Source organism: Lepidochelys olivacea, assembly GCF_965140295.1.
Source record: "Lepidochelys olivacea isolate rLepOli2 genome assembly, chromosome: 10".
In the NCBI taxonomy this organism is placed as follows: domain Eukaryota; kingdom Metazoa; phylum Chordata; order Testudines; family Cheloniidae; genus Lepidochelys; species Lepidochelys olivacea.
Window position 1 is genome coordinate 68,954,836 of NC_140420.1, and position 19,207 is coordinate 68,974,042.

At 40.2% G+C, this 19,207-nt stretch overlaps 1 protein-coding gene across 1 annotated transcript in view; it reads left to right on the forward strand.

Moving 5' to 3' along the window:
* The window catches only part of MESD (mesoderm development LRP chaperone), a 121,819-nt gene that overhangs the window by 67,547 nt on the left and 35,065 nt on the right, over window positions 1-19,207 (forward strand). The window contains exon 5 of the mRNA XM_084642464.1: window positions 18,821-18,898. Coding sequence (XP_084498590.1) covers window positions 18,821-18,898 — 78 coding nt within the window. The remainder of the gene's footprint in view (window positions 1-18,820; window positions 18,899-19,207) is intronic.

Sequence of the window (19,207 nt, forward strand, 5' to 3'; positions counted from 1 at the left end):
TTGTACTAGCTAGATTAAATCTAGTGTAGGTGTGTCGACCCATGATTGCAGTACAGATATATCCTTAACCTTTCTAACCTCTGATTATCGAGTAATAAGATGAATTTAAGCACTATTTACCTATGAATTTCATAGGAGGGATATAATTCTCTAATACATTCTATCGGATGATTTACAAATTCTCTTCAAAAGTTCTCATTCTCTGTTCAATTCTGCAGGAATATATAATATTACACAAATTAGAGATGGGGGAGGGAACTTTAAGGTCATCCCCTGCCAATTCAGGTTATTCCGTAGTGCTTAATCTGTGTATGTTTAAAGGTCCTAATTGATCTGGGCTTTTCCTACTTCCCATAGAAGACTATCCTCTGAACTAACAAAGAACATTAGCAGGAAACTTTTCTTGATGGTCAGCCTAAATTTTCCCTTAATTTCATCCTGTTGCACTTATGCCCTTGTAAGCACCCTAAATAATAATTTTTTTTCTTGTGATGGTAACTGTCTACATACAAGTATTGGAAAGATGTACTCTTCCTCCTTGTCATTCAGCTTAACTATATTCAGCTCTTCTAACCTTAATAAAACATTGTCAGATAATCTGATGAAAGGTGCTCTATAAGCCCCAATGGTGAAAGACAAATAACAAGTTGCCATGCACTGTCAGTTTCAGAAGAAAAAGTACTGAAATTAAAAAATCCACAATGTTCAGTTGTATGTTAGAATTAGAAATAGCAGTGAATAGTGTTTTCTGGGAATTTCCCCCCGTGACTCTTTTGCTTGATGATGATAGTTTGGGATAAATGCTGCCTTCGCTCCACTGAAAAAACTGGCTGTCTTCAGAGACTGACAATGTATCTATTATCTACTGTATTTGACCTAGAGACTGGGCACTGAGTGCTGTTAAGATTGTAGTTTTATTAGGCAAAATTTCCTGAAAATAGCACTAACTCCACACGGCATTGTACCACTAACTGGCAAGTGTTGGCTTAGAAGCAGACTGTGAAATGTAAAGCATTAAAGTCCCGTCTGCTTTCACCTGGAAAACCACATTCACCCCTTTCAGGCAAGAGCTAATTGAAACACAAAGCTATGCTTAAGCCCCATTTTGCCAAGAGGTGCTAAAATGGTTTCTTTAGCTACTGTAGACATGACCAGAGTCTGTGCTGAGGAACATGTGGTGGTATATTTGGTGTGTGCTTTCCAGCTGATGGAAGAGACAGAGAGAGAACCACAGATGGAGACTGTTAAAGAGAAAGGAAAAGGAAACAAAACATAAAATATAGGATTAAGTGTGCTGGGCATCTTGATTGGAATGAGTGACTTCAAACAACAGCAGTGTGGTGTTTTTATGTTGGCTCAGATAACATAAAAGGGAGAGACTGAGGACACAAGTATAATAAAAGGTTTTCTGCCTTCAAAAGAATTGACGGCTATTTATTATAGCTTTTTCTTAGTAAGGAATGCTGCAGTTCGTAACAGAGAAACAATTGTGATAAAGACTATTTTCAAATCCTCAAACTTTCTGACAAATTCTCCTTTTGAGATGCCTGGTCTCCATCCAAAGAGTGGTGGAGTTTTTTTGTTTGTTTTTTTTAGGGAAAGTTTGGGCAAAATAGCTGAAGCTGATTGTGAATTGGGAAGAGACTTTTTCTTCCTTTAGTGAAGATAGCCACCCACTCTTCTACACAGATAACTAAAAGCAGCAGAAGTTTGGAACTTGGTATGGATGTGGTCACTAGGGATTAAGTTTTGATTAAAAATTGGTTAGAAGTTATAAATCCTTGAAATACATAAGGATTTGTATGTAATACAACTCTGTTCTGAGTTTGGATATGTATTTTGTGCATACATCTTCCTCAAAGTGTACACTTATTACTGTAGGTCTCTAAGCACCAGTCAGCCTTCCGGACTTGAACCGGCTTAAAAGCTTATACAGATTTCACTGTTTTTTTCCCCACTATGAAGTGGCTTTGGCATGTTTTGCCTATATGGGATAAACAAAAATCCCACTCACGAGCCTTTTGGTTCTTTAAAGAAATCTCTAGCAAATAAGGTGGGTAAGAATGTGTTAATTCAATGTTGCAGTTGCTTAATAAGAATAAAAAGGCCAAGAAATGCAAAATTAGGTTTAATCAAAATAACATAGCCCCATTGAACATGTGTATTTTCTATCCCTACTTTGCTTGTTAAAGGACTAGCTTAATACATTGCTGTCTAAAAACATGCATCATAAAACACGTCTACTGCCACTGGAACCTTAACTTTTGTAGTTCCTGATAGTTTGATTTTTTTTTTTTAACTGTGCCACCTTAACATTGTATTAAATCCCAATTCAGCAAAACACGTAAGCAAACACACACTTAAACGCTTTGCTAAGTACGGAGGGACTTAAGCATGTGCAAAAGTGACTTGTTGAGTCAAGTAAGACAGTATTTTCTCTCTCTCTGATGTATTTGAGTAACATACCTAATCAGTACAGTACTTATCACTCCCATCCTTAGTGTTCTGGCATTTAGCAAGTGTTCTGATAACTAGCTGAGCCCTCACATCTACTGGAAAGATGTTCAGAAGTTACAGCTGTAATGCTAACATTCCACTTTACAAGCAAAACATTTCATAAAACAGAACATGTGTGAATCGTAAGCCTTCTACTTCCATCGTAGCTTTTCTCCCCAGACTCCAGAACCTTAACTTATTTTGAAAAGGGGATGCCACATGAATAAACTGTGGCAGATCTCTTAATTATTTGTAAACATTACACATTTCATCACTGAAAGAGCTGTACCAAATCTTTATACAGGATATTGAACTTAGTACTGCTAAGGGAAAATGATCCATCTTCCCTATACAGAAGGCATTACATCACAGAAGGGATGGAAACAGAGAGCTCTGAGGGACTGGGATAGGCAAACTTTCCTCCTTTTACAGGAAATGGGTGAAGCCTTGCTTGAAATTATTACTCAGACGTTTTGTGCTGTGAAGGAAATGTCTCCTGATAGCACAAGCTATTGGTTTCCTGTTGTGAACTAACAGTTTTTGGCATAACCAGGAATGGACAGGAAGGGCAGATGATGGGGGGTCACTTGGAGATCCTTGTTTTAATGACAAGTAAGTTGGAAGAAATTTGGGCAGCAGAGACACTAAAATGAAAAGAGGAGGATCAATTGCTGATTAGTAGGACGTTGCTGTGGAAACAGACAATACATCAAGTGCTACCAGGCGTGTCAGAGAAGCAGGTGTGACACTATTGTTTAAAAGGAAGTATACTGTGGGAGAAATCCCTTTGTATGCTCTATAATTAAGAGCCTGATTCAACAAAATATACATCTGGTTTCCACACAGAGGCAATTTTTGGAAGTTTCCACAGATGCTGGATTTTTTTCTTCTTTCAGTGGGACCCTACAACTGAGGCACTTGCAAATGCAATTTTCCAATTGTAATATAACTAGCACTGCTAATTGCTCCCTCCTCACTTGATCACCTTACTTATTGTCTTCCGAGACTGGAGAAAGCGGTTGTGCATGGCCTGTCTTTTGCCTAGGATCAGCTAGTTCTGGATGGCTACTTGGGAGCTCATCACAGGGACAGAAGGGAGGAGCTGATACTGGGGATACTGTGGACTAGTTCAGCCTCCAGTGCTTGTTTAAGGCATCTCTGAAGGCTGTCTTAACTTTTACCTAAGGTACCCTAGCCCCATGGGCAATGCAGCAGCCTCCTGAACTGAACTAAGGGTCCTGTGTGAAGGGAGGAATGCACAGCTGGCTATGAACCTGCCAGAGAGGCGCCCTCTGTCAGGGGTATACTCCAGAGCCTTTATTAACCCTTGCATAATGACAGGTTTCAGAGTAACAGCCGTGTTAGTCTGTATTCGCAAAAAGAAAAGGAGTACTTGTGGCACCTTAGAGACTAACCAATTTATTAGAGCATAAGCTTTCGTGAGCTACAGCTCACTTCATCAGATGCTTAAGCTTATGCTCTAATAAATTGGTTAGTCTCTAAGGTGCCACAAGTACTCCTTTTCTTTTTATTAACCCTGTTGCAGCAAAATAGCTAGTACAAAATAGCCTCAGTACAGGGGCCATTTCTCCCTTTCGGGACTAGTCTTGTAAGGTGCTAAGCACCCTCTGGAGCCATTGGAATCCTGCTTATTGGAATGAGAGCTGAGGCCTCTCAAAGGACTGCACTTTAATTAAACTATGAGTAAGGGACATAAAATCAGGAAAAATTGTCTCAAAGTACATCTTTAAACAAAACTTTTTTTTTAAAATAAGTGAGCAGATTCTCTGACATAAAATAATTGGTGGTCATATTTGGTGGTCACAAATTTCATCCTTGTGAAAGCATTATTTTGATTGTGTGAAAATTCAGTTATAGAAAACTGCCTCTTTCACAGAACTAAAATGAATTATAAAAGTGAATCCATGTTTGCTGACACTGAAACAAACTTTCCAGAAGTATTGTTTGTTTTTATGGTGCCAAACGCGCAACAGTTTGTAAAAATGTGCCTTCGCTTTCCTTTTGGATTTACTAAAGACAGATCTACAAAATCCATGTACAACAACATTTCTGCTTTCTGCTCTAAAAAAAACACAAACTTCAGTCATCTTTGAATCATGCTCTTTTTTTAAAAACATCTCCTTTTAAATATTTTTGTTTCCATTTCAGACTGCCAGCATTTCCATGGAAACCCCCAAAAATAAAGACTTTCCCAGCCTTGTGAGAACACACCTGCAAGAACCAGAACCACATTTAGCCTTTGGCCTGTCAAAAGTGACTCTCCTTCATTTTGGTGTCACCTAAGGACATTTATTTGTACACTATGTATGGAAATGTTCTCTCAACATTTGCGGGAGTATATATTAATTTAAAATTGCTATCATTTGAACTCTTGCCATTGAATAGTAACAAATGTGTTTTGCTATCCAACAACTCTCTCTTTAAAATGTTACTTCATTCTCTTTTTAAGGGAAAATAAACAAACAAAAGGAACTGCTCTAAAGACCGTAGAGCTGAGGTTTGCAGTCCTGAGACAACAGAACTAAGAATCTTTAGAAATAAGAATTGTGTTTAGTTCTTTTTAAATTGCTAATCTTGTACAGATAAGTTTTTAGATAACAAGCCAAATTTTCAGCATCCCAGTTTCAAATTTTTCATGCCCAACCAGTTGTACCAGGTAACTGCCCCATACTTAAAGAAAACATGAATTGGCATGTGCAAAATGACTGCACACCATTCCCCTGCGCCGCCCCCCCCCCCCCCCCGCGCCACATGTCTACATTTTTCCAAACACAGTCAGTTGCAGATGCAAAGCTGGATTCACAAAATTGGAAACTGGCTAAAACAATTGCCCCTTGGTGGTTTTGTTTGCTATGTATCAAAGCTGTTGATTTTCACATATTTCTAAAGGTACTCTGTCAGTACTACAGCACTAAGGAGCAACCTTACATCAACCAAACTTGCAAATGAACACTAAAGGAAAGTGGGGAGATTTTTTGCTAAGGAAATCTTCTCCAAGGATCCCTTACACAGTGAGTGAAAAAAGGAACGTTTTAGATAAGACAATCTCCAGGTGTATTTCTTAAATTAATTCAATAGTGGCAAAGTAAATACTTTCAGAATCATTTCCATGAATATTTGGTCAAATAAAACAGCTGAACTGAACTCAGCCTTGTCCACACCCCAATTTGTTTGCTTTTCACAAATATTCTAACAAGTGAGTTCAGTGGCAAGATTATCTGAGGTTACCTTTACTCACACTGAATAGTGAATCCATGAATAATCGTACTGAAGGTAATTGGCTGTTTTGTGAAGTAAGGCACTACTCAACATAAGTAAGGATATCAACAGCTGCCTCTACATTAATATTAAAGAATATTCACGGAAACCAAATTTTGATCTCAAACACTTCCAAACTATCAATGCAACTACATAGAATTAAAGAGTACAACTGAAATTTTGAACAGCAGATGTAGCGAATGGCTGACAAGCAATCTGCAGACTCAGAATTATTTGCACAAATTATATGGTGAATAATTTCAAATAATGAATAGACTAGAGAAAATCTTATGGTGCTTGTGGGACAATCCACAAGCAGAAAAAGATGCTCAATTCAAATGTTATTTATGCACTCAGCTATACTTTGATAACCAAGAGTTACTCTCTGATAACAACTCGCTTCATCGGATGCATCCGAGCAAGTGAGCTGTAGCTCACGAAAGCTTATGCTCAAATAAATGTTAGTCTCTAAGGTGCCACAAGTCCTCCTTTTCTTTCTCTGATAACGTTTGATCTGGTTGAGTGTATTTTGAACATAATTTTATATACAGACTGAGCCCTAATTGTGATACATCTATATATAGCTTACTGTTATGCATAAGAGAGACAAGGTGGGTGAGGTAGTATCTTTTAGTGGACCAATTTCTGTTGGTGGAAGGGACAAGCTTTGGAGCATGGAACAAGAATGTCCAAGTTAAATACAAGGTGGGACAGACTGTTTAAGAATAGGGGGTTCATACACATTGTCGGAGACCACTTAAAACAAAGTGGACAATTAACATCTTTGCAGTCATAGGACAATGAAGGGTTTAAATAACAGGGTGTGTTGCAAATTCTTGTAATGGGACATAAAACCGGCGTCTCTGTTAAGTCCATTGTTTTTACTTCCAGCAGAGTTATGAATTGAAATTCCCAGGCTTGTCTCTTGAAGATGTTGTGCAGGTTTCCTATGAAGATGAGGACTGAGAGATTAGGTATGAAGTTAATGGTTTGTAAGAAGTGTTTGCTCCTGGGTGATATGGTGTTTTTGTCATTTATAATTTTTTACAACACACCTTTCAAGATCCATAAGTCCTACACATGCCTATCACAATAAGTGGTGTATCTCACCCAATGCATCAAATGCCCCAACAACAACTATATGGGGGAAACCAATCACTATGCTCTCAAATGAACTCTCAGAAAAAAATGAAAAACGCCATGTTTTGTCTATCACCCATGCGAGAACACTTTTCACAAAGCGATCACTCCCTATCTGACCTCTCAGTCTTCATCCTCACAGGAAGCCTGTGCAACACCTTCAAGAGATGAGCATGGGAACTTAGGCCTGATCTACACTAGATAATTAAGTTAGCTTAACTACATCGCCCAGGGGTGTGAAAAAAATCCTACACCCCTGAACAGACCAGTTAAACTGACCTAACTCCCAGGTGTAGACAGCACTGGCTCTACAGAAGAATTCTCCTAGCTACTGCCTTTCTGGCAGGTGGATTACCTATACTGATGGGAGAATCCCTCCTGTCAGCATTGGTAGTGTCTATATTGAAGTGCTAGAGCAGTGTAGCTATGCCACTATAGCAGGGGTTCTCAAACTGGGGGTCTAGACCCCTCAGGGGGTCGTGAGGTTATTACATGGGGGGGTCACAAGCTGTCTGCCTCCACCCCAAACCCTGCTTTGCCTCCAGCATCTAAAATGGTGTTAAATATATAAAACAGTGTTTTTAATTTATTGGGGGGGGGGTCACACTCAGAGGCTTGCTATGTGAAAGGGGTCACCAGTACAAAACTGCACTATAGCATTTCAAATGTAGACAAGCCCTTAAATTCATAATTGCTGGACACTAAAAACCATGGACTTGAGACACTGATTTTATGGCCCATTTCAACAATCTGTAACATACCCTGCTACCTCCACTGTCTAACCCTCCCACTACTACCTTTCCATTTTCCTATGAGTGCAGGGTGTTACTTGCCCACTTCATTTAAAGTGGTCTCCTACAACTGTGAACCTGTTATGTTTAACAATCTGTTCCCCCCTTGTATTTCGCTTGGCCACCTCCAGTACCTTCTCCAGACCTGAGGAAGAGTTCTGTGAAGCCTGAAAGCTTGTCCCTTCTACCAACAGAAGCTGGTCCAATAAAAGATATTACCTCACCTGCCTTGTCTCTCTTATATCTGTCAATATAGCTACAACGCTACCACAAACAACCAGTCACTCTCAAGTGTGCTGTACCATCTCAGACTGATTGCATCAGGGCTGGACTTGTCTGATACCCATATAAGAGATCTTCATGAAAAATACAGGTGGATGCACAAAATGGTGTTGACAAAGACAAATCTCAAGGTCCTGAATACTTGCAGTCCTTAAAGTTCCTAAGTCATTTTCTGCAATAACAGGAATGTAATCCAACATTCTGGCCAAACTCCAGATCATGCAATTATACATTCTATTTGCTGAAAGTCCCCATACGGTTTCAGTATGCTTCACTTCCTGTCCTAAGTAGCTACTTATTTAGTGTTGCTACATGGTGTTTAATTTCTGTTGCTCACCGTCGAGGTTGGTTGCATTTCAGTGGTAGGTCAAGTAATTCCTGTGTATGTATTCGTACATAAAATGACAATTTCAAAGTTGTTCTGATGTATGTTTATTGCAGTACTCCTAAAGATTGATTAGTAAATATGGTAAAACTTGATCATCAATGTAGATGACAGGTGTGGTTTTACAACAAAAGTATAAGAATAAACCATACAGTGTTTGAGTATGGTTTTTAGTTATTCAGTTGGAGCAGATGAAGTAAAATCCACATGCAGAAAATAAATTCACGTGGGCTAAATTTTTTTTTTGGGGGGGGGCAGGAAATAAGTTTTATAAAAATGTTGTAAAGTTAGTGTTGATTTAAACTCCATTATAGTAAAATTGCAATAGGCTACATTAGCTGTATAGTCTTTCTTCGAATGTATTAAAATCAGTCCTTTTCATTTGTGCGTGCTCGTTGTAGCTGAGGAGATTAAACAGCAGCACAATACAGCTCCAGCTCAATAGTGAGAGACTTCAGCTGAAAAGCATTCATTTATATGTTGTGATTCACTCTGTTTTCAGTGGCACGTCACTTGGATTTTGAATAGGAGGTTTGTGTTCCTTTTAACAGTTTACTTAAACAGGAGGAACAGCAAGAACTGTATCTGGCCACCTTTATGTTAATAATATAACCGGCATATGCTACGTTTTCGGTTCTGAGGTATTGTACAAGGATATGTGAGAGGTTCGATTGCTACAATGGGTGCCATTAAAAAGAAACCCTAGCTTTTGCCATCAGTCACCACAAGAGTGGTATCTGAGAACAGATAAGAATAATAGAATAGAGTGGTAACATAGAACAGGAAATAAGCATACGGAAAAACTCTGGTGTCTGTGGGTAAATGTTAATGTTTTAATAGCCACCGTTCAAAACAAATCAAAGTCACTTTGGTGACTTTCAGTACAATAACCTCAAAGTTAAAATTGTTATAAAAGTGAAAGAAAGCCAACAAAATTTTTCTAGCCATTCATGTACTGCTCTGCCTTTTAAGCTCAAACTGGGTTTGGTTTTGTATAACTCTACATTTCTTTGGCTGGTTTGTATCCCAGTGTGAACTAGAATGACGAACTGCAGCCTAAAACAAAAGGCCTCTTCTACTGACCTTTACATTAGGCCTTGAATGGCATTTATAACTAGTTTAGCTTTCAGTCCTATTTGAGCTGTACCTGGAAAGGCGGCTGTTCCTGTGTGAGCCTGGACAGTCTCATCTCACAAGAGGACTTCAAAGCCAAAACTTCAGGCACTTTGCCTTCCATTTCTAATGCTGTCTTGAGGGAGAGAATTTTTGATAGAAAGCTGCAGATCCTAGAGCTTGATGTATGAGAACAGCTCAGTGCTCCATCTACTCCCATTTCCTGTCTCTGATATTGACCAATGCCACATGCTGTAAAGGAGGCGTACGTTGCCAACCCCTCCAAGCCTTACCGCATGTGAAATATTGTATCCTTAGGGATGGGCCATTTCTTCTTGACCCCAGCTGGTCAGTAGTTTATGCCCTGATGCACAGGGAGCAACAGCCCTTTATTTTATTATTGCTAGTGATAATGTTCAGATGCCTCTAGTCTTATTCACATAAAGGTCAAATCCTTTGAATATTACTACAACTATTCATTGCAATAATATTCTGCAGCACGTTATGGTGCAAGGAAAGCTACGTGAGCCAGTAATAAGTTTTCAGAGGGGCTTCCTGAGGAGAGAGTCCCTGACTTCCGATTCCCTCCTCACATTTGGCCAGAGGAGGGAATCCTCTGCATGTGCAGCATACCACAGGGATGGCGTTCATGGCCTTCGCTATTTAAATGGCACCATGCAACAGCTGCACATAGGGCTCAGTTGTGCCTGATGGACACAATAACGGGGTGTGCAGAGCTGCCTATCATCCTCTGAGAAGGACTATCCTAGGGAGGCTCAATACTCAGAATGACTATGAAAATGCAGTATGCTACTCCCTGTATATCCACCCGGGAAACCTGGATCCTCTGGGACAGCTAGTGCCTTCAGGGGCACTATTAGCTAGACAACTGTATGGATTACCTCTAGGTGTTGCCATTTGGCTCCTCTGCGTGTACTGTTGCTGTCACCCTTATTTTTCATCTAGATGGCATAATTATTGTGGCAATGACTCTGGCAGCTCCTCTTTGCTCTTCTAACAATTTCCATTCTCCTAGTCCATTACTAGCTCTTACTGTCAGAGACTTTTTTTGCGTCATGATGTCAAGTATTGATTTATAAAACTATAACCCCCTTCCTTCTTCGTGGCTGTTTCTCATCTGCTTTTAGTAGTTTTAAATATAACAATTATACCTTTTGATCATACTTTTGACAAAGTCACTCACCCAATTCCTCTTTAAGTAACCCTCCTTCCCCCCCCAGCCAACAAACTAAAGGAAACAAGTGTTCATGGTCCATTTGCTGGACGGTACATGCAAACTAAGCATAGGTGCGTGCACACACAGTCACCTAGGGAAGGCAAAGTATTTGTTAGGAGAGTTATGTGTAAAACACTACCCATCTCTTCCCCAGGAGACGGTGTGCACTGGGACGGTTTCCATTCTATCTTATTGTTATGGCTGTAACTCTGATATTTTGTCAGGCATCTACAACTGGGGACAGCCTTCTTCTTGTATGTTTTATATTAAAAGAAGAATCCATAAGCAAGCGCTGCTAGATTCTATATAACTATCCAGAAAAGGCTGGTACTATGGAATAAGTAAGCACTTTTGAGGCTTTGTTAGTCTTGTTCTCTCAAATCTTCCAAGAGGGCTGGGATCAGAAGTAGACATGGGAAGTGGGAGGAGGGAAGGAGGAGTTCCCCAATGTGCCTGAAATATTGAACTACTCCCAAGGGACAAAACCTAAACAAACAGTATCCTGCTGCTGGTCACACCCAATCCTTCCCTAACCTAAAGAGCCACTGACCCGCTTATCGCCCTCAGTCAACAACTTTGTGAAGGTTTTATTGTGAGAGGGGAAAGCCTTTTACTGCTTTCACTGGTTTTATTGCTATCTCTGTACATTGCATGCCTTAAACAGCCAGCTGTGTGTGCTTGCCATTTAGAAAGCTAGGCATGCACAGAAACGGATGCCAAATTAGTCAGTTACTGCAATAGTCTTAGGACATCCTGTGCTGAAGTGGGGGGGAGGGGGAGAGAAATCATGACAGAGAGCAACCTTTGATTGACATACTTCCCCTTCTTGGGACATCCTGTCCGTTCAAATATTAGAGTCAGGATTAAACCCCTCCTCTATTTTGAACTGATCCGTTGAGCTTTTCATAGGCAACCAATCACTAATGCGTCCTTTGGCTCCTGCAAGGTATCCACATCACAATGAAAACAAACCATGCACCTCTAATTCCAACTGCTAACTCACCACAAAAGTAAACAGGGATTGGCAGCCTTGATATGAGATGCCACAAGAATTCAGGACTAGCTGAAAAAAGATTATAATCACTTAACACAAAACATAAAGCTCTTGAGATCAGATGTCAAATCCTTGAATGCCATCTCCAACAGTCCCATGTCAGTCTTTCAAGAAGTGCACCAGCCCGTTCCCCATCACACAGCTATATTGAACCTATGGCATTTAACTTCAGTTCAGAGCTATTTCCAAGGTGACAAGAACTTTTTCTACCCTACCGTCAAGCAGACGTTCTTAGCATTGTATAAAGCCCTTTTCACCGATGGCTCTTAAAGCACTTCATAAAAGGTGGATTAGTGTCAGCAAGTCTCTGGCTGAGCCAGTCTCAAGACTCCAAGTCCTATGCCCAATCCACTAAACCATGCATTGCAGACACAGCAAAATATGCATCAGGTGTGAACAGTTTAATAGTAAATGCAAATACATATTTTAAATTTCGTATCAATCCAATGGAACAAAAGTGGAAAGTACTGCCATACTAGATAATTAGCAGTTACTTTTTAAAATGTGTGTATAATATATAATGTCCAACTACCTTTGTAAAGTGCTTTGAGATCTGTGGACAAAAAGCACTATTTAGTATACATGTGCAAGAATAAGAACATCAGGAGAGAAGAGGGAAAGCAATTCACCCAATACAGATGGAGTGCACAAGGCCCTAAATCCACATAGCTCCCACTTAAACCCTTAATGAAGAGTTTACATGGGGTGCGGTCCCTCTACGCTGATGTAAATTTCATCCTTACATTATTTTTATGGTCTAGACTGAAGTGTGAATAAAGTAGTAATATAACAAAAGTTTACTGTTCCTTCGGCATAAGGAACTGAACTTGGAAGAAACTCGGTTAAACGCATGTAACTGTAAAAGGGCTGCTTGCCAATTCTTGGAGAGGAAAGATTTTTAAAAGGCCACTGCACTACAGCTCTGGCTTACAGAGCAAATAGGGTAGGCTGAATTTACTATGATTTTCAGGTCTGAGTGCACAGTAAATGGAATTCATGCGCCTTTCCAAGTCACCTCCTGTGCCCTGAACAGACAGCCCCGAAGTGATGTGATGTATAGAACAATTTCCCGCGCAACCCCTTAAAGTAGTGCAAACCCATGCTCTTAGCAGTAGCTAAAGGAGAAAAACACCTACCTCCACTTCACTGCAATTGAGGAAAGAATGGAAATGAGAAACTGGTAAGCTGCTGAGCTAATTTTGCATACAAAGCAACTTCCAACTCTCTTCACTGATGATTTTTAAGAGCAAAATTTTTTACTTGTATTCCATTAAAAAAACTTGGCCCACAACTACTCGCTATATACACGGATGAAAGCAGCAAAATGCCTTAAATGACTTCAGCAGGAAACTACTGGGAAGTGGAGTGGTGTGTTGTCTGACAGACCCATTACACGTTTCTAGGAAAAACTTTTCAAGCTCTGTGTCCTGAAATGAAACAGAATTTTACAGGACTGTCTCACTACAGAGGTTTTTCTACAACACTCCTTCCCTGGATCCCAGGCTATACTGCCCTAGATGAACTCCTTTAAAACACACCCCAGCATCAGTGGCTCTGAAAAAAGAGATAGGAAGAAAGCTATAAAGACAGCAAGTTTAAAATCTGTACCAACAGGACCAAAACCTGTCTCTGATAAAATGCATATTTTGTTCTGCTCACATTCATAAACTCTTCTCTCACCTGCCATACACACGCATACCCTCATATAAAGTGCTCAGAATCTACCCACATAGTAGCGATGACAAAGCATGAGACGATTGCGGTCTCCATGATGGAGAAGCTGAGTAATAACTGACTCCCGCCAACTAGATCACTGGAGTGTAAGGTCATCCTCGAACTCTATTTCCATGATTTCTTCTGGGTAAATTGCTCCGGGAACAATCCTCTTTTCTAGCATAACGTAATCAAGAACGAGAAAGTCACTGCCACTTACCACAGGGTTGCAATTCCTGGCCTGACGGGCCGTGCTGGGAATTTAAATGATGTCTCCACCCTAGCAGCATGTGGAACCAATGTAATGGCTAACACAAATCAGACTTAAGCTGGAGTGATGCTGCAGTTCCTGCTGTTTTTGTAAGCCAGCAAGAATGATTTTTGGACAAAACGGTAAGCATTAAAAAGAACCAAAAAAAAAAAAAAATCAGCAGAAGTGAGGAATGGCTTCTAATCTAACACCACACACCCAGGAACATCCTAGTGACCAAAACCAAGACACAATGCAACCCACCGTCATTGGGATGTATTACATACTACCATGCTCAGGAGCAAGTCAATGAAAAGAATGCAGTTTTTTCACCTAGCCTCGATTATTTTGTAGGAGAGAGATGTACATTTCTTTACCTGAATTTTAAACAATGCTCAGAACCCTTTACCTCTGAAAAGGATAAGACATGTGGCCTAAGGGTGAACAGAATCTACATGATAATCTTGTACTCATTGAGGTCAATGCAAAACTTTCATTTGTTTTCAGTGAGACTGGATCTAGCCCAGATGTCCCCAAACTGTGCCCCACAGTTTGGGGACATCTGGGCTAGATCCAGTCTCACTGAAAACAAATGAAAGTTTTGCATTGACCTCAATGAGTACAAGACTATCATGTGGCTCACCAGTGAAACTTTCACTCCAGTAAGTGAGGTAGTTTCTTGACTCTAAGCTAGGTTTGGCTAAAAGTGTTGTTAACCAACATTAACAGAGCTCTACAGTACAGTTCCCTTGCTCAGCTGTGGGCCACATTTCCCTGTTCAACATATGCCAGATCCCAGCATTTAGCGTACCATCTTGATCCAAGCTAACACTGGAAGAGCACTGAGTCTCCAATTTACATCTCTAGATCACACAATGAGTCACAAGAGTTAACACACAAATTAATTCTGCCCATGAAGAAATTAGCATAGATGTTGCCTTTCTCCTAACAGCCAGAGACCGTCTTTCTTTGTTACGGTTGAAGTCTCTGGCAGGACATGTTGAGAAAGACCATACATTTTATTACTAGAGTTGCCTCTTCAAAACTCTCTGCCTATGCACAGAAGTCCTCAGTCTACTGCTAATGTAAAGCCATACTTTTAGCATGTCATAGTTTCCCCATTGTCTCCCTTCTTCCTGGGCGTCCTTTAGCACAGTTCTCCCACTCATGAGTAACTGAGTAGACTGCCACAAGGGCTGCCTGCCTGATACAGAACCCTGCCTTGCAGTTGTTGGATCTTTTGGATCTCATGGAGGAGACGTGATTTCTGGGCTTTGGAATGAGTGACAGTTCTCTCCAAGTATGTTGAATGAAAGGAAAGGCTATCACAAAACACGTTAGATTAAGTACTGCTGAAGGGATTAAACTCCCTTTGACAAATAGATCTCCAGGTCTACATTAATCCATCTTAAAATTACATGTTTCTCACACGTTCCAGGAGCAATTCTCAAGGGTCTATTTAATTGTGTAATGGGGGATTATGAAAAGTCCTACCAATTTTACCTGGTTCTCTCTAGTCTGTCTTTTAAAGAAACATTTTCAATGGACAACTTGACCAATCCCAGGCTTCCTGCCCAGCCAAGGTCCCTATCCCTCCTGCCTAGGATCTGCTATTCCCCAGGGAGAAGGTACCCTTTTGGGGTCACAAAGGTGTGGGGAGTGAAGCTTTAATCACACGCCACAGGAAGGACCACAACACCCCAGCAGCCCAAAATGTTCCTGACTAGATTCCTCCATGTTCCTTCTGCAGGAATATCTTCAGACCATGTCCCATGCCAGTTAAGTGGAACCCCTGCCTATACTCTGCTTGCTGGGATCGTAGGCAAAGCCAATCATTTTCAAAGCTCATCCTCCATCTCAACATCACCAGTAAGGACTGAAGGTCAGTGGTGAAAACTATGGGCGAGATCACTGGTCCTCAAACTTTTCAGGGTTGCGCCCCCCTCATCCTGTCCGCACGGAGCCATGGCTTGGAAGTGAGGATGCAGACAGGGGTAAAGAGGCCTAGGATGGGGCTGCAACTGGGGGTGGGGCTGGTGCTGGAAGTAGGAATGGAGCTGCAGACAGGGGCTGAGGCTGGGGGCAGAGCGGGGCTGGGTGGCACTCCCTCCCTGTCCCCCATGGGGGCTGGCCCAGGCCCAGCCATACCTCCCTCGAACAGTCCTCTGTGCCCCTCAAGGGGGGGGCACACCCCACAGTTTGGGGGCATCTGGGCTAGATCCAGTCTCACTGAAAACAAATGAAAGTTTTGCATTGACTTCAATGGGTACAAGACTATCATGTAGGCACAAGGCAGTTAATTTTTGTTTAGGTAATGCCAAGGGTTAACAAGGGGAAGTGACTGGCTTTGACAATATACACCCCCACTCAAAAAGCTCCCAGGAGCATTTTATAATTCCACAAACAGATGGGGAAGGGTAAGGAGGTTGAGAGAACTCTTACAAGCATAGGAGTCTGGAATTCTTTGGGACACATGGAATTTTTCAATCAATCTCAATAAGATGCAGAATGCCTTATCCAACATTAAACACAAACACTACACACACTAAATCTGTCCAAAACAGAATAACTCTAGGTAGAAGCCACTGCAAACTAGATCAGAATGACTTGTTTGTTTGTTTTTTACTGAATATACTCCACTAAACATTAATTCCTAAATAGCTGGAGAGTGGGGGGATGAGACAGTGATGCACTCTCAGGAGGTCGTGGCAAAAGGAAATAGTTTAAAAATAATTTGCTTCAGGCTTGAAAAAATCCTAAAACAAGCTTCTACAAATGCAACTACCATTACAATTATTAAGCTAAACCTTTCATCTTCTGACCTGGGCAATTTTCCCCTCCAGAATTAATCTTAATAAAAATGATTAGGTAGGGTGTTATTTTGTTGTGAGTAAAGAGGATTCAGATAGGATGTGACTGAAGTATTTAAACTAGGTAAGACTTTTTAGAAAATGAAGCCAGGTGATCTATTTGATGTCAGCAGACAGACTGGAACGAGGGGACAGATATAAGTGAAGGGGGAATGTATGGAAAATGACTTTAAGGAAGTATTATCTTACTGAGTGCAACAAGTAAGTGGAGTTAAGCTGTAAGTATATGGCCTCTAGTATGTGAAAGGGGTATTAATTACATTTGAACCCTTTGCTCTTTCTGAGGGATCAGGAGGGAGTGTCTCACTGATCATACTTCCCCACTACAACTGGCAATGGGTTTTCTTCCAACTTCTGGCACCAAAAAAATAAATAAAGAGAAAACATGAAAATTTTTATTTAAAAATATGTCTGGACTAGAGATGGTAATGAAACAGCCCTTCAGCTCATTTCTTGCTTCTGATCCTACATAATCACACTATATGGAAAAAGCTGCATTTATTTTTTAAAAAGATTGGATGAATCCAGGTCTTACCGTATTTTAAACTTAATTATTCTGTAGGAGTAAAAAGGTATTCTATATAAATAAAATAAACATCTGAACTGGGGCATCTGAAAGAGTCTCTTTTAGACTTGTCCTAAAATATTTTTGATGTTTTATTCCCTGTCTATATTTGTTTGTACCGTGGTACCATGAATTATTAGATTCAAAAACAGTGCAAACAACCAGAACACCAAAGGCTCCCATGAGAGCAAAGGATATTCAGCACCTTGCAGGGTAGGGCCCTGAGTGAGTTATTTAAAAGGGATATAATGTGAGCCAATGATTACAATGGATAAATCTTCCTTAAGTAAAACAAACTCTTACTATAACAGTCTCTCGGGGAGGGAAATATCAAACATAGTTTAAGTTAAATGAGCACAACAAAGAAGCGATCGCTAAAATAATATTCCTGGAGAGGCTTTGAAAAATCCACTACTGGCAACTCATATTTTTATTAGATGGGTATATTGGTTTAAAAAAAAACTACTTCTACTCAGCAAACCACTCAGCCCCATGTTGTGCTACACTGCAAAGCATATTTATCCCCCAAAGAGCCATTCACAGACTGCATTGTCATTTTCCAAATAAAAGGAAAAGACAAAGGATTTCAGAGATATTTGAGTGGGTTATTTCATTCCATCACTACAGAGCAAGTGTAGCACGTGCTCTCTGTTTTAGAATAGAATAGCACAGAATACAAGATGTAATTAAAACATTTCCTTTATCAAATGAGCGAGATCTTATCAAACAATTAGCAGATAATTCAGGCTTGAGCCTTCTTGTCTTATTCAAGGAAAACTTTCAACTAAAGTCAATGAAGAATTTTGTCTGTGTAAAGCATGCAGGATCAGATCCGTGGATGGAAGTTCTCAGTATTACAAGTACATACAATTGCATCTGCACAGGAAGACCCATTGTGTCCACACAGAAAACCCACTGAAGTCACAACACACTTTTGCAGATTATAATACTAGCCTCACATAAATCAATCCAAGCAGCCCATCTGATTTTTAGTTGTGTCATGCAAATAAACTAAATCCTGTATAGTAAATAACATGCACTTTTCCCCTTCATATCCAAACAATAGATATGTTAAACAAACAAACACCCTACACAACCTTCACGCAGGGCTTTTGAAAATTAAAATGAAAAGGAAGTGTTTTGGGGCTATTTATGATGATAGTGTCCTTTAAAGACTGGTAGGGAAATGGATAATTACACAAAGCACTTTTTTCCTAATTGGAAAAAAATGAAGACAATCTTGAAAAACTACTCTAGAAATCCCATGAGATGACGACAAAGGCAGGAGCTAAGAATTTTTGCTCCTGTAAGATTTAAAACAAAACCAAACTCAAAGCAAGCAGATTTCGAGCCCAACATAGAGATCTATTAGGAGATGCAGCAATAAACAGAAACTGTTGTTAGACTTTACGAGGTGGTGTGGATCCAGGCACTGGTTCTCTATTACTAAATCCAAAGTTCAGGATCAAGCCAAGACAAAAAGCTTTTCGGGATACCCAGCCACTTAAAATTGTGTGTGTACAGTTATAGTTAAACAGACAAAACAAAAAAACTAAATGCTACACAGTTTGAACATTTGCACTTGAAGCTTCAACATCAACAACCTTAATTTAGTCACTAACACCTATTTTCTCTCCACCTGCAGGCTAGAGAGCCAATCCCAAACTACCTCCTCTGCAAAACAGATGAGCCAACACCAAAAAAGTTGCCACATAAAAGAAATGTAAGTCTGCTTTGTGTATTGGAATTGCATTGTTATTGGCTGTTGACATACTACGGAAAGCACACATCTAGGGTATACTGACTACAAGGAGAATTTCTATCCTGCATTGTAGAAGGATGCAGGAGGTGGAATCTGGAACCAGTACATATGGAGCAGAGGTATACTTCCAGCCTGATCTAGATGGTGTAGTGTCAGACCATAATTTGCAGGGGAAATGAAGTACCCTGGAGCATACAATATAGGGAGAGTGCATGGAGTACAGTGTTCTACATCAGGGTGTTGTACTGGGCATGAAAGATGGAGGAGGTA